Consider the following 15,937-nt stretch of genomic DNA (forward strand, 5'->3'; position numbering starts at 1 on the left):
CACATAAGTAGTTTCCCTTTTTTCTGACATTAAGAAATGTTCTGCAAAATAATAATAAAAAGATGAACTTGTACAGTATACAAATAAACTTATTCACCCATGTGTTTGATGAAACATATTAGATTATATATAAGGCAGTTTATTTGAGCTCTGAAACATTGGGAATTATTTCAGTGGCAAAGCTAGAAATACACAATCAGTATTCCTATCAAGATGCTTAAAGGAATAACTAAACCCATAGCAACCTAACAGCTACTGACGCTGATCTGTAGTGGATGGTCTAAAGTTAATCTCCCATATGCACTAGATAGAGAATAAGCTGGGGGGGGAAAATGGAATATTCCTTTAAAAGAAAATTCTAATGTTTTTCTAAAAACTCTTCTTTCTATACTTCCTGTACTTTTTTCTCACTTTGGATTAACTCTATTATAATTAATTCTCCAGTATCACTTACGGTATTCTCCAACAGAAGGGCTGTTATTTTCTTCTTATGGCAAGACATGAAAAAGAACAGCACAGCATTTAGCTCTAGAATTTGCCTTTGTAATTATATATCATTTGCCTAATTTGCGTTTTTTTTTTTTTTTACTGGTCTGCATTCTGAAGTGTTGCACAGTGATTGTTTCCACCGCATCTGTGCACGTGAACTTTATTGCGTAATCTTTTTATAATTTTTACTTTTAAAATATGATCGGTCAGCATATATTACAAGTTTCAACAACTTGGTTATAAAGACCTTTTGCCCAGATCAGACAAAATCCAATACATAATACAGAATACAGAAGTGTATCTGTATTCCTTTCCGCAGAGCTGCTCACCTGGTGTAGACATATCGGGTGCAGCCTTCTTCCCAGCACACATCCCAAACTTTCTCCAGAGAGATGCGGGCTTGGCACAGTATTGACCAGCAGGGGGGACCGCCTCCTTGGACAAGGTTTTCGTACCTGCTTAATACTGCAGAAACGCTGAAAATATCTAGTTGGTGATTGCAGGAGATAGTAAAGTCACAGAAACCTTTTTGCCCTCGGAGTAATTAAGTGATAGCCAGCAGGACTTATAGACGGCTTAGCCGCGGTGTTATTGAAATAGACTAAAGGAGGAACTTGGCCCTTTTTTTAGTTTCTTGTTTATGCAGTAATGATTAATCTTAGTCAACAGTTGAATATAAAGCGTCATAGTCCCTACAGCAAGTCAGTAAATTGTGTCAAGCTACCCGACCCTTTTACATTTGGAGGGCAGGGTTCTCAGTCTGGATAAACATCTGACCTCCAAATAATGTCTTACATTTCTTAATTTGCATGTTATTGAATGACACAACAGCATGTTGCATAATGACATGAACATTTTTTAATTTTTCATAATATACTATAAACCCTTACAAATTGATAGCCAGCCTCGGCTCCGTGTCGCGAGAAGAAGGCGCGTGCTCCTCGGAACGCCTCTCGTGCGCCGCCGCGAACAGTTAGCTTAGCTATTAGCTTAATTCACCTTGGAAAAACTTACATGCACAAACGCTTTTAATTACTGAGACATTAGCGGCAGTACACAAAGGTTCGGCAAAGGTAATGTGGTTTCATATTTAATGGTTCATGTGTGGCTCGAAGTTACCATAAATCGTTTGAAACAATGCGGAGCTAAATTAAAATTTAAATTAAAGCGGCCAGTTAGTTTGGTAGGTAGCTAGCGAACTAAAATGTGTGGTGGTCGTGTTTTATACTTCTTATTGACTGGACTGTGGAAATATACATTACTTAATAATAAATAAGGATTAGCTGGCTCATTTGGTTGTATTTGAAAAGCCAGCATATTAGCAAGCTAGGTCAAATAGCTACTGAGGCGGCTAACTAACGGTCAGACAACCGCCAAACCGCCTCAGAAGAGGAGCTTCGCCTCCCTGGTCAGCCACAGCGTCTGTTGGTTTGTAGATGGTTGACAGCGCTTCGTCGGGCGAGCTGCGTGAGGATTTTGATCGGGAAAATTTACAGCTCAGCAAAGACTTGGATAGAATGACTGAACGAGTGGAGAGTATTGCAGGTAATGTTAGACAAGCTGGTTCAACTTTAGCATTAGCCATGTAGCTGGTCTCAGTTGGTCTTTAACAGCCGGTTTCTTATCTGCTCATAGTGGATTTGACGTGGATGGCATACGATATGGTCGTACTGCGTACCGTTCCACAGCTTACGAAATCCCTCAAGAGACTGGAAGATGAGTACCTTCTGTGTAAATCTGTAATCAGCGGCTCCGCAGAAAAGGACAATTTAGACGCCCTTTCTAAGATTGTTGACCAGAAGTCAACCCAAGACTAGATGATCTATTCTGTATACACTGTATAGTCAATGTAAAAGCTGATTACTGTGTTTTTTTTCCCCTTGGCATGATGAATTGTAGCTTCTTGATGATATAAAGGTAAAAAATAAATAAATAAATAAATAATTAAAACAAGAGTGCAGTGAACCAGTCATTGGTCTCAGAGCTCATCATGGTGCATTCCATAGTTGGCCGCGTATTTGCATTTTATATGCTTGCACTTAATATTTTGTACCATAAGACTGATATGTATAAGAGAGTGTGGATAATATAGCATAAACATATGGGGGAGGCACATTTGAACGGTGTAGATGATGCAGCGTGAGGAATAATATTTTATGAGCAAGGTGTGTGCATCACCTTGGGCTATTAATTTGAATGTATCTGTTTTTATGGTCTCTTATAGATGGAGAAAATGGAAGAGCACAGCAGCTCTTTTGATCTGGATTACATAATTGTACAACTGGAGTCCGTTTCTGAGACTTTGCATCAGTTGGAAGGTGTGAAAAGGAAATGCAAAACTGACCTGGTTCTTTCACATGTTAATCTTCTGCTGGCAATAGATAAACAGCATCACTATTCGTTGTCTGGTTTACTGATTTGGGGAAGAAACAATAATTAAATACCTGAGACTTTATAAAGATGTAAACAATAATAGGCATATTAATTATGGACATATTTAATACATTGCTAAATGCTGTGAATCTAGTTTCCAGAAAATCTCTAATCTGGACATCACATACCTTAAACAAATATCTGTATTATATCTGTACAGGTATGAAATGTAATCATCCTTATAAGACTCATGGTATCCAAAATTGACTTATTATTTAAACATAAGGTGGGATTTTAGCATTTACAAGGTGGGATTTTGGTTATGTATTTATTATTATTTTTAATTTGATAAAACCCAGCCTTTTTTGTGGATTGAGCCTGCTTCAGTGCATAGCTCAATGCAGCACACAGTTAGCCCCATAGAAAGACTTGATAAGAGTATGACCGCAGACTGCCCCAGAGACTGAAGTGTCTTTAGGTCACTTGGTGGCACTTTCTGTTATGGTGCAGCACATCACAGGTTTACAAGCTGCTTGGAGTGAAACTCCTGTTACACTAGTGATGTGACCCAGATCAACATCTGCTGATGCCTATCAAACATGGGGGGGTTGCTGTGGAAAAAAGGGAAGTAAAAAAAAGGGTGGGGGGGGGGTAAAATTTAACGTCAATGCTGGTACATGACGATGTGGGGTTGACACTCACAGAAAGACTACTGCTCTAGTGATAGTACACATCCACTTTCTGCAGAATATAGATGGGAAGGGAGGGAGAGAGAGTGCCTCACCTTCAGGAATATCTGAAGAAAGGTATGTTGGAAAGGCATTTGGCAAGATGTTCTGTAATTACATCTTCTGCCATGGTATTGCCATAAGTAGGGGAAGTCTGTCTATTTAGCTATCTAACAATCTTCATTTATTTATTGAAAGCAAAATTTACTCTGCCAAGGGCTGTGGATATGTGAATTGTGCATTAACACAAACATAAGTTAGCAACATATGCGTTTATACCACTATTGGTGTCATCCGATTAATGTATCATTGTACATTTGTAGTTATTTTCCACATAAATGCAGAAGGATACAGATTTGCTTGATAAGTTCCTACAGTCAATTGTGAACTGTTTTCTTTTTCCATACCGTTCTACCATTGCGGTTCACTGCATTTTGCAAGGTATATATTGATGCAAGGGTTTTATAGCACATATTGTGAACTTTCTCTTGTATGTAAGGGTCCCAGGGGTTGTTTGTGGTTTTTGCTTACACAACCTTGGATTTTTCTTTATTTGCAGTGAAGACTCAGTTACTGCAGTGTAACCTAACTGTGTGTTTCACCCACCCTGACAAGACAGCATGTCTGCACTGTGTTGTACAGGACTCTGCAGCCCCAGAAGTAGAGAAGTGAAATGGTGTACTGTTGGCAACAGGGTATTTGGCAACAGGGTATCAACTGTATTTTCAAATGTATTTGAATTAGTATTTGTAACTTCTGTTAAATTATTTGTAACATCTTATACATACAAACACAAAAATACAAACGGTTTGTTGGGTGTAAAAAAATTAAAATGTACAAAAATTAAAAGTACCAGATACAAATGATCTTTTTTACATTATTTCCCCCAAAAGGAAAAGCCCATGCAAGTGCACTATGAAACAGGAATTTAAACTAAAGTTTGCTTCATTTTGCCATTATTTTTTGATTTTTCAGTACATTTTCAAATAACGTACGTATTAGATAGCATTAATAGCATGTATCGATACAAGTCAGTTGAACTCCTGTAAGACTATAATTTGTCTTGACTAGCTCTTTTCTTCTGGTCCTCTGAACGTGTGCAGTCTTGCTTAATGCCTTACTGGGTGCAGGAGGCAGCACTGATGCTGAGCTCCACTATTGGGGTCCATGGCATCTATAAGCATGATTGGAGTGTTGACATGGTGCGAGACGATGTCTCTCACACTAGGGAAAATCTGTGGTACAAAGGCAATTGTTACTCAGTCGGACATGCATAATGCATTTTAGTTGCAATTAGTGATTGAGAACACCCAAATCCATTCTACTTCTGTAGTATTGTTGATTTTTTTGTTTGATTGTTTTAAGTCGGGGTAAAGGATCTGATTGATAGCTTTGTCAGCTACTTACCTCAGCCCCCATTATGCCTGTACCCAGAGAGTAGCCGTGGTCGTTTCCATGGAAACGAATCTGTACGTTGTATACTTTGTGTTCATTCAGTACCATGAGTGTATATGGCTGTGCTATGGCGTTCGTAGAGCTGTCTCTAATGAGGAATGCGCCGTTCTGAACACGCATTTGAAACAACACTGTTAACAGAGCTGTTGATAACAGTGGTAGAAGTGTGTTAAACATAAAATAAAAACCCAAGTGTGAGGTGTTTTTGTGCCACTGCTGTACCGTGTTTATTTTAAAAGAGCACATTGTGCTGTAATAACATAACTAAAATGTTGATATGCTCAGGTGCACACACACACACACACTTGCATCCTCAGTGGTCCAGCTACCCTAGGACTCACTGTATTTGACAGATTGGCATTAAACAAGGTCATACCCACTAATTTCCATATCATTTCTATTTCCCATTCTGACCTTTTTTCCTATACCTGATTAATAATAACAATAACAACAAATTATGAGTGTCGTGTGTGTGTTTGCCCCTCAAGAGACAGGGAAGACACACTTCAAGCCCCTTTTCTGTATTAGCACCCAGATGTTGGAATAAATTTCCATTGCCTGTTCGTATAGATGTAGACTGAACAATCATTAGCTGCTTCCCTCATTCTCTCAGTCATTTATTCATTCATTTCAAAAACAAAACACTTACCTTATATATTTGTCTCAGAGAGCATTCAGCTTCTCCTCGGGTCATTGGCCCTACATACCACTCTGGGTCCATGTCCTGCATCAGATATCCATATTCACAGGTTTATTTTTATATTTCTCTTTATTTGTTTTTGTTTATGACTGTTATATTAAAGAATGGACAATAAATATCAGGGCTTAGTGGGTTTCATTTTTCCTTTGTTTAAATAAACGATCCTTGTGCCCTGCACAAACTCACATTACAATACTGCCATCTTGTGGTTGTGCAGGCAAACAACACGTCATTTAGACTGGCGTATACATGTATCTTAGATGGAATTCATCTGAAGTTATTAGGACTGTCAAAGAACATTAAATTGTGTTGTGCTAATGAATAGAGGGGTAAGAACTTGCCTGATTATTAGAAGTAAATTGCGCGGATCTGTTAAAAATATGAAAAGGTTTTCACATTTTTTAGTGCTGTTCTCTTTCTTCAAAACATTAAGGTAAGAGTCCCCATGATTATTAAGCTAGTTACCTTGATGGTGATTTTGGTAACCCTGTAGCCATTTGTAAGTTCATTGTGGCTGGAGAGAAGCTTTTTACTGCAGAGGGTGGTCATTAAAATACAATTGCAATATTTTGTAATGTCACATACATATAATTTTTTAAAAAAAATTCAAATTGCATGAATAAGTATGTAGAAAAACGATACCTAGTTTTTCTGGGACTGTTTTGGAGAACCATGTCGAGCGAGGCTTGTTCCTGCGGTCTATGTTAGGTCCAGATCCAACAGGCTTGCCTGCAGGAATGTGACATTCATCAATTAAAATACATTAAAAATAAAAACCCTGGAGAAGGAAACAAACCATACCTACATTTAGAAGAGGGTGTTATGGGTCTTTGTGGGTGAGAACCAGGCCTCGGAGAGTTAGCATCCAGAAACTAAAGACAAACAGGGAAACATAATTTGTCTCAGTGCCCAATTTGCGGTATAACTTTTAAACAATTAATTTCCAAATGAATATTATAAAATATATAAATAAGTCTCATTATGTTGATTTTTAAAAAATACATTAGCTTGGCTCTTTGCAGGGGGAGCCAGTGTGAAGCCTGGCCGCTGGGGAAGTGCAGCTGTCCGGCCTTGGCCTGGAGTCTCCCGAATGCTATCTACACTCACACAGAGACAACGACAGTAGTGGATAACAAGGCAGCTTGATGGATAACGATTAAGTGGTGCAGGCCTGAGGTATGTTCCAGCGTGTCGTAGAGTCACCTATGTAATGGCTGTTGTTCAGTGGCCTGGTAGCACAGCAGTGGCTCAGTGTATCAGTGGAGATTTCGCTAGGAGGTAATTCATATTCACAATCACTGTTCACTGCTTCGTGGTCAAGCCCATCCGACACTGCACATATGTAGTCGTCCTCAAAATTACCACTGGGTTCATCTGGCTCTTCATAGTCTGGTTCACTGTCCTCATCGTCCTCATCATTCAAAAAAATAAAGAAAAAGAAAGGTTGTTCTTAGAATAATGTGCTAAATTTAACTTGAGAAAGGATGACAACTACAGACTGAATTTATTTGATGATCTTAGAATGAAGAAATACAAATCAGAGTGAGACTCACAAACTCGTCTCTTTGCGAAGTCTCAGGTGTATGTACAAAGCCTACTCAAAGAGAACAATGAAGATAGAACTATTATGAATTTACTATAATAATACATAAGTAAATAAGCAAATAAATAGGTGACTTAGGGTGTGAATACGTGTTATCGCCTAGTGTTAAAATTACCCTGCATTGGAAGCTGTGACGGTTTAGGTCTGCAAAAAATGTAGATATGAATATAAGAATGTTAGTAGTTAGACACAGCTGTGCTCTGTGCTTCTCGCCTTAAGTGTGTCGGCATTGTTAAGCTCACCGATGAAACAGCCCCTTCTTTTTTTCCCCCTGATTAATCTCATTGATGATCTTTGTGATGAGTCTTTAACAAAGAAAGAAGGTCCAAATGTAAGTGTAAGTATTCGGAGAGAGTTATCATGTCATCATGTTCTCAGGAAAAGTGATGGAGAGAACAGCAATCGGTAAATAAAGACTCTCTTTTTGTGATGCCCATGAGTGAGCATTAAGTAACTTCCTCTGTTTTAGCTTTTCAGTACAGCATTGTGCTGCGTCCTGCTTCCCTATATCTGTTAAAATATGTTTACGCCTTAATTCTTCAAACTTACGGCACATGAACTTTGGGAAACTTCTGAATATCGATGTATGACATTGCCTGGAGTGATAAAGACAAACAGTGTTAGGGGCAGCCTGCTTTTATTCTTCTATTATCTCTGTTCTTATTGCTTATTGATAAATGCATAATAAAAAGAAAAACAGACAAATTAATAGGCTTAAAGCCCTTAACACAAAGCTGTGTACATATGTGGACTAATTACAGTAACTAAGCAAAACTGATACATAAACATTCAGAAAGTACCACATTCATTACATTGTTTGTGTGAATGACCAGTGTGGTAGCATGCCAGTTAGTGACTTAAGACAAGCCCATATCATTCATATATATCATATTTATATAATAAATCTGTGAATATTTAATTCAGTGTGCTTATGCTCTCTCTCTCTCTCTCTCTCTCTCTCTCTCTCTCTCTCTCTCTCTCTCTCTCTCTCTCATATATATATATATATATATATATATATATATATATATATATATATATATATATATATATATTTGTGTGTTTAGAATGAGGCATGTTCTTATAAACTTGAAACTTTAAGGTGAGAAAACGTCTTACTAAGAACTTTGAACCATTCATGCCACTTCTCCTCACCACTGTGTCGCAACCAGACAGCCTCATCTACGAAAGAAATGTATCAGATGTGTGCTACAGTTGAAAAATGCTGATAAACACATGTGCTGTAGTCATAATGTTGAAGAACACATGTGCTGCAGTTATAATGTTGAAGAACACGTGTGCTGCAGTTATAATGTTGAAGAACACATATGCTGCCGTTATAATGTTGAAGAACACATATGCTGCCGTTATAATGTTGAAGAACACATATGCTGCAGTTATAATGTTGAACACGTGTGCTGCAGTTATAATGCTGAAGAACACATTTGCTTCTCCAGCCATTTTCACAGTTATCATCACACACCCTCCCTGTTGTGTGAGAGTAGCAGGAGCTGATAACAGTTTTACATATGTAGAAACATTAAAAATACCCACAGTTAGCTTCAAATAAGGACAAATGTGAAGCAAAATTGTGTACAGTGTAAGATAATGTATGTAATATAATGTACTATAGTTTAAACTCAGTGTCAAATGTAACTCTTGTGTGTTTGTTTCATGATCTCTGTTGCCTTATGAACTTCTACAAACAACTGGAGCCTGTAATGCCTAACTCTGCATTCTCTGTTATAGCAGCGGTGACCGTTCTTTAGTGGGGCCTAGTGTCTTCACTCAGACAGTCACAGTTTAAAATCATCTCACAGCACAACATCTGACAGTTGGATCTATTTTATGTGTATTGAGACTTTTACTCCTTTCAAATCGGAGACTTCAGATCTGTAAGACTTTCCAGTCAGATGACGTTTTATAAGATACTGTTCCCATCCTGAACAAAACAGATACGTGCCCTTCACTGACTTATTGTACTGTGTGATTAGAGTTTACGTTGTGGCATTGTGCACATATAAACACATCACCATACATCAGAAGCAACAGATGATTGTAACACTCCGTTAAACAGAGTGTCCTGACGTTAAACACAGTGTCTGTGAAACACGGTGTCATGATGTGTAGCTGTATTCTCATCTCTACATATATAGTACTTTTTTTTCCACAATGCACTGTGGAATGAAAAATGAAATAGTTCAACTGAGGGATCATACTCACTTTCTTCATGTAGTCAGCCAGAGTCTGTGAGTCCCAGCCCATTATTTCAAACTTAGAGGGAGTGCTGTCCAAATTCATTGTGACCAAGATAATTTTCGTTTGTTTGTCTGTTTTGTTTGGTTGTTTTTTTGTGTGTGGTAATCTCAGTTTACTGAGGCAAAAAAGAAAGAGGGACAGGTGCAGACACGGTGAGATTACTCTAACCGGTGAGATTACACGGTGATATTACTCTACACAGTGAGATTACACGATGAGATTACTCTAACCGGTGAGATTACACGGTGATATTACTCTACACGGTGAGATTACTCTAACCGGTGAGATTACACAGTGATATTACTCTACACAGTGAGATTACACGATGAGATTACTCTAACCGCTGAGATTACACAGTGATATTACTATACACGGTGAGATTACTCTAACGGGTGAGATTACACGGTGATATTACTATACACGGTGAGATTACTCTACTCGGTGAAATTACGCTACACGGTGAGATTACCCGGTAAGGTTACTCTACCCAGTGAGATTACTCTAGAGTCTTACTCTCCCTGCGTTTGCCCATGCTGTTGGCAAGTTTGAGTGAAAGAGTGTAGCGTGCGCTGATAGCAACAGTTCTTACCACCTTCCTGAAGTCAGTGGCTTCAAAAGAGGAAGTGCTTGTTCATCAGATATAGAACACCCCACATTTAGAACTGCATAATGTGAAATGCCGTCAGGGTGTATTTATACATGTGGATGTTCAGACCTTATGTTTCATATGAATGCGGGGAAATTTGTCTTAGGTCACAGAGAGCCACTTTAGTCCTGCACAGGCATGGCACCTCTGAACAAGTTATATACACAGAAATCGGCACGTTGACCTACTATGTTTCTGTACGAGAAGCTTTTCTCAAGCCCATGGCTATAAACTAAAAAAAAGAAAGCAAACAAGCTGAGGTGTTGCATCCAGACAGGAAGATAAAGGCCAGCACACAGAGGTGTGTTTGGTATTAGCCTACAGGGCAATGCATTCATGCATTAATGCAGGCAGAGAGGCAGAGCAAAGATACAGGTCAGTTCCTCATCTGCACACAGCCCAACAGATGCTATGCTTTGTCTTGACAGTTAATTTCATGTGTAAGCCACAAGAGAGCTTCCCAGGTTCACAGACACTCTGACTATATTGAAATACTGGATACATTTGCGAGAGTTGTGTGTAGGGAGCGAGACATGGGGGGGAAAGGCCTAGTCCAGACATAACAGGCGAATTGGTTTAGATGGGCAGAGTCCCATGTGCAGCTCAAAGCAAACGTGCATGCAGTGCACATCACCCTGGTAAGAAGGCCAGATAAAAAAGGTGCAGCCCTTTTCGTGTTTAAACCACAACTCCCCTTTCATGCACGGCCTACACCACACAAAACCAGGGGAGCATGCGAGAATGGAGATGGAGGCCAGCTGCAGGTCCCATCCGTGTAACACCAAGGTGAGAGTGGTGCGGAGACTCCTCCCTCCCTGCAGGACTGCGGGATTCCCATTGACCGGAGCTGTTACCCTGGGGGCCTTTACACAAGACTGTTGCCTCACGGTTTTAGCCAAAGGGGTCCCATAAAGACAGGAGGGGCCCTCTTGTCCAGCTGCACAGAGGAAAGGCTGACCATCAATGATGTGAAGGACTTTATGATGTTATAGCAGTATATTACTAGCACGTAGACATAGACATAAAGTTATATCAGGTAGCCTGTCTGTTGTTTGCCTTAGAATTGCATCTACATTCTCGATTTACAAATATTTATTTAGAGATGGTTCAGTCATTTTGCTGTGCTTTTTAAAAAATGCACCAATGAAGTTGCAGATGTACAAAACAGGGTTTTTTTTTCCTTTAATGACTTTTAGACAAAGTATTGAATAATTATTTCAAACAATAAGAAATACTCAGCTAAAATGTATACTTCTCTCCCCAGATAATGCTCTGATTTAGTATTTGTACAACAGTGAATATCAAAAACAATTTTAAAGTAATAAGAACCTTGTTCCCAGTAGACTTGTACTGTATCACAGACTGACAGGCAAGTTGTTGCTTTGGTTGTGGGAGTGGATGTCACATCAGTTGCTTCTGATCAGGCGACACAGAGCAGCACACCTTTGTCATGCGCAAGCTTAAAGGAAATGGGCCCTTTGTGGAGTGGAGCAGGCCGGGTTGACCCTCAGCGCTAGTATTTTTGAAGAGGGTAGAAACCAAAGGGGATTGCGGGAGATCACAGTCTGATTCCATCCATATGAAAGGTCTGTGAGAAAAGGGGAGGGGCTGGTGTAGGGGGGGCGTGTCTAACTTAGATGACAACATGGTGCTGTATTTAGTGGGATGGTCATTTTGTTCCCCATTCATTAGGTCACAGCAGGACAGCCTGAGAAATACATGGTACCCCTGAAGGCAAACAGGCAACCTGGAATACCCACAAGCTTCCCGAGTTTACAGGAAAAAGAAGGAAGGACAATCACTTTAAAGAAATGCGAGCATCATTGCATTTATTCTTTAAAACCAGGGCCTCTGCTAGCATAAACACTGTTGAGGCCCAAATGCGCAGTCAGTGTAACGCCAGAGCTAGTAAATCCCCCTCGATTACTTTTTAAATCTTATTTAAGTACTCTGAATGTCAGCAGCTGTCTATATTTAAATGAAAATCTCGTTGCTCTTTGGTAGGGATCACTTTGATGAGGCTTGGTCAGGAACATCTCAAACAGTTCCACTTTAGTAGTAGTAGCACAGTGCATGGTGTATATATGGTAAACTGCATTTTTTTATATACAAGTGAGCACTTTATTACATACTATACTGTAGCTGTACCTGATAGGCCAATAGTCAATGAGACATACAGTCAACTGTAAAGTTTAATCCAGTCCTCTGGACATTGTAATCCACTACTCTGCACCACAGTTGTACTGTTAAGTCTGTCGACTGGCTCTTATCTTGTAGATGGGGGTATGTTGTATTAGTCTTTACCTGGTTCCTTTATGAGTGACCTGGTTTGGGCCCAAGAGCACATCATACTTCATTATATATTTTTTACTGTAAATACTGTTTATGTAAACATGTGCATCTTTGTTTATATATACATACACAAAATATCCAGGCATCTTGTGCCTTTTAAAAAAATCATTAACTGAAACATGGCACAACTGCAGAAAACAGAGCAAATTAACATCAGTTGATCAAGTACACAGAACTGATGTAAAAAGGACTGCTGTGTGTGTGTGTGTGTGTGTGTGTGTGTGTGTGTGTGTGTGTGTGTGTGTGTGTGTGTGTGTGTGTGTGTGTGTGTGTGTGTGTGTGTGTGTGTGTGTGCGCACGCACGCTTGTCTACCATGTAACAGGAGACCTTATAAAAACTAAACATTGTGATAATACCCCTACCACATGCTTAAACAAGTCCTGAATGGGTTTTTAAATTAGTGCAGCCAAGGAAAAACAAAACATCTAGGTGATGCCCCCTTCTGCTGCCCCTATCTCCTTGGGGTTCAGACCCCCCCTGGAGCCAATATCCCATCATTCATCAGGCCAGACACACTGGAAGATTTATGACATGTCCCACTGTGCTGAAGAAATTAACTATGTATTAGGGGAAGTTGTCAAATTAGGGTACAACTCTGGTATTAGATGGTTGGGAGCTACATGCCATAATTAGGGTTCCCTGGTTTTAAAGTGACTTGGCCTGTGATTGGCCCAAAGCTAAAGATAAAGTCACTTTTCCTTTACGAAGTATACTGTCCTGGTAGTGTAGTTTAGTACTCATACCTGCATATTCTCCATTCCGTCCAGATCGTAAATGAATTGAGATGCATTGTACTGACTTGTTTAACTAGGTCTGCATACACCAACCCAGCATTACCACGTCAGACTGCGATACACAACATCACTGTGGTCTACATATCAAAGTAACGCCAAACCAGCCAGAGAAACGCCCAGTGCCAAGTGCGAAGACCTCCACGTTGATCTCATCAGCTCCGTCCTCTAAAGAGTTTCGCTTGTCGGTATTAATCACGTGAACCCTCGCTACATTTGTTGACATGTCTCGCGTTGAATGTGGACCGGAAATGTGCAAGTCAACACACAGCACCACATGATCTTTCATTTAATTTATTAGAACATTTTTAAATATACATTTTGTTGTATTTACACAAATTAAGTATAACCTGTGAGTTACAAATATTCCATTACTAAAAAAAGTGCAAGCAAGCAAGTCGTCTAGAGTGTTCCACTGTAACGCGCACATGCCATCAGTTATTTTGGTCCTCGAACTCTGCGTCGTGTGTGGTGACCGTGGCTGCTTTGTTTCCTACTGCAAACATGCTTCACTATTACCTGTGAGCAGTTTTCGCAGTTCACCGTGCAGCACCAGTGAAACCTGCAGTTACAGCTGCTCACGGTCTCTGTGCGCCTCTCCTCCACGCGCAAGCCGCACTCGTGGCACAGTCTGCGGCAGCTGCGCTTCTCCCACTGTGAAAGACTGTCCCCATGTTGCAGACATTCTCTGCCTTCCGTGCCGTGCAGCCCGAGACTCGCGTTTCTGGCGCAGTAATCCGGAGAATCCTCCAAGTATATGAGCTCGGATCTCGGGATGGCGCTGAACGCGTCGGCGATGGCCCCGCGGCTGTCCGCGCTGTTGCCTGCGCGCATTCGTCTCCTGTCGAACTGAAGTTTCTGCGCTTGGTCGTGCTTCACTTTCAGGTAATTTCCAATCTCGCGGAAATCGGAGAGTTGCATCCAGCACGTCTGCACTGCACAGCTCTCGGACATACCGTGGCACCGACACACTCTTTTCATGGTTGCCTTTACTGCCTGTAATGCAAGATATTTTACGATATAGCCAAATGCATACAAACGTGTGGCTTTATGAGCTACGCTATACCTCATAACCTATAATTCGTAACTCATAACGTATATCTCATAACTCATAGTTATAACATTATAACTCACCAGACGGCCGGCGGCGTTGTTATGAAGATTGACTGCGGCTCGAGCGTCATGTCCGGTCTCTACTGCGTCCACGTACTGTTTGGAAATCCTCTCTCCAAAGTCAACGTTATCACCGCAGCCTCCCCACAGCCATCCACGACCTCCTACACATCCGGATGAATAAGATCAGATCTACAGCCAGCAACATCTGACCGTCATTGCGCTATGCGCTAATAAATGCTTTCAGATGCTGAAAAGATTCGCGGTCGGTGTCTTTCTTGTCTCTTTACGCATTCTTACCAATTTTGCCATTCCTAGAGTTGTCACATCCACAGTTGTCCAGGTCCCCGAGACTACAGTTTCTGGTTAGCGTGTACATGATTCCAGCTGTGCTGATGGCGTGGACGAAGGAGGTCTCTCGTGTGGCTTCAACAACAACAACAACAACAACAACAACAACAACAACAACAAAACCTTTCAGGTGGGTGTAAAGTTCAAGGTACGCGTCGATTTCTTAGTTTAGCAATCCGTTACATTTGCGCATCTTACCACTTCTGGGGCCTCTCTGATTGGGTAAATGAAGAGCGTTTTCCGGGCAGTTCCACCTGTCCCACGCAAACTGATATTTGCACTCTTCTATTCCGTTCTGCGCGCCGGCCAGTACGCTAGTAGCGTAAGTCAAATACGCCTGCCAGTGGGAGAGTGTGTCGCTTAAATGCAGTCTTTTAAAAATTAATTTATGTTAATACTCAGCGTAAAATCCCCCGCGCGTTCTCTTTTGAGTAGGGTTGTGGGGTTTTGCTATCGTGCTTTCAATACGTTTTGAAAAATGAACTTACTTTGGGACCAGTCACGAGGAAATTGTGAAGTGCCCTAAAAGCAGAAGAAAGAAAAGCAAAATGTGAATACAGTTGCGTGATCCAGGATATCACACTAAATTCTAAAAGTTCATGAAAATGATTGTCCTTACCATGTATGTCCTAGGAGAGGCTTGTGCTGCACGAAAAAAATAAAAGCCCAGAAAAACGAATTAATCATTTTTCTGCCTTTGTGTGGTCACTTTGCTCCGCACTCAAACACCGCTGTATGATCTGGCGTTTCATTTCAGATTCGTTTTAGACATTTATACAGTCCACATCAAGGGCCATCGGGGGATCACCTTTTGTTAGGGAGTTCGTGATCCGCGATTGGTCCACAGCCACTGGGAAACTCCTCCAATGAACTTCAAAGGATGGACGTTTACAACTGTTTTCTCTGCGATCGGTGATCTTCATTCATAAACTGGTGAGGGTTTATTCTATGTACAAACCAACACACTTTCTCCAATAAAATTATTTTCTTTCTACTTCTGAGAAAAAAAACCCTTATATATATATATATATATATATATATATATATATATATATATATATATATATATATATATA

General features: G+C 40.3%; 3 protein-coding genes and 1 long non-coding RNA gene across 5 annotated transcripts; 2 read left to right on the forward strand and 2 right to left on the reverse strand.

Moving 5' to 3' along the window:
- Window positions 1–1,925: 1,925 nt before the first annotated feature.
- Window positions 1,926–2,306, forward strand: syce3 (synaptonemal complex central element protein 3). The gene is made up of 2 exons (XM_027025717.2): window positions 1,926–2,034; window positions 2,125–2,306. Exons 1-2 carry the CDS (start codon window positions 1,926–1,928, stop codon window positions 2,304–2,306), a joined length of 291 nt encoding a protein of 96 aa, XP_026881518.1.
- Window positions 2,307–4,368: 2,062 nt separating this feature from the next.
- On the reverse strand, window positions 4,369–10,149 carry lcp2b (lymphocyte cytosolic protein 2b). Of its 2 annotated transcripts, XM_035531949.1 has the most exons (16): window positions 10,077–10,140; window positions 9,572–9,722; window positions 8,468–8,530; window positions 7,898–7,944; window positions 7,591–7,653; window positions 7,464–7,492; window positions 7,299–7,339; window positions 6,949–7,156; window positions 6,748–6,842; window positions 6,551–6,617; window positions 6,388–6,474; window positions 6,211–6,277; window positions 6,087–6,114; window positions 5,695–5,769; window positions 4,998–5,153; window positions 4,369–4,825 (listed from the first exon to the last, which is right to left on the reverse strand). In XM_035531949.1, exons 2-16 carry the CDS (start codon window positions 9,647–9,649, stop codon window positions 4,700–4,702), a joined length of 1,230 nt encoding a protein of 409 aa, XP_035387842.1. In that variant the 5' UTR covers window positions 9,650–9,722; window positions 10,077–10,140; the 3' UTR covers window positions 4,369–4,699. The 2 variants fall into 2 exon arrangements, with proteins under 2 accessions (XP_035387842.1, XP_026881521.2); XM_027025720.2 differs by having other exon boundaries at window positions 9,572–10,149.
- A 3,524-nt stretch (window positions 10,150–13,673) lies between these two features.
- On the reverse strand, window positions 13,674–15,765 carry LOC113587179 (protein Wnt-8c-like). The gene is made up of 6 exons (XM_027025728.2): window positions 15,481–15,765; window positions 15,350–15,383; window positions 15,060–15,198; window positions 14,811–14,936; window positions 14,532–14,674; window positions 13,674–14,393 (listed from the first exon to the last, which is right to left on the reverse strand). The coding sequence occupies exons 1-6, from the start codon at window positions 15,546–15,548 to the stop codon at window positions 13,836–13,838; spliced, it is 1,068 nt and encodes a 355-aa protein (XP_026881529.1). The 5' UTR covers window positions 15,549–15,765; the 3' UTR covers window positions 13,674–13,835.
- On the forward strand, window positions 14,196–14,767 carry LOC113587182. Its single transcript, XR_003411713.1, has 2 exons — window positions 14,196–14,282; window positions 14,535–14,767. It is a non-coding gene; the product is annotated as an uncharacterized LOC113587182 (long non-coding RNA).
- Window positions 15,766–15,937: the final 172 nt, after the last annotated feature.

This window comes from Electrophorus electricus, chromosome 12, assembly GCF_013358815.1.
Source record: "Electrophorus electricus isolate fEleEle1 chromosome 12, fEleEle1.pri, whole genome shotgun sequence".
Lineage (NCBI taxonomy): Eukaryota > Metazoa > Chordata > Actinopteri > Gymnotiformes > Gymnotidae > Electrophorus > Electrophorus electricus.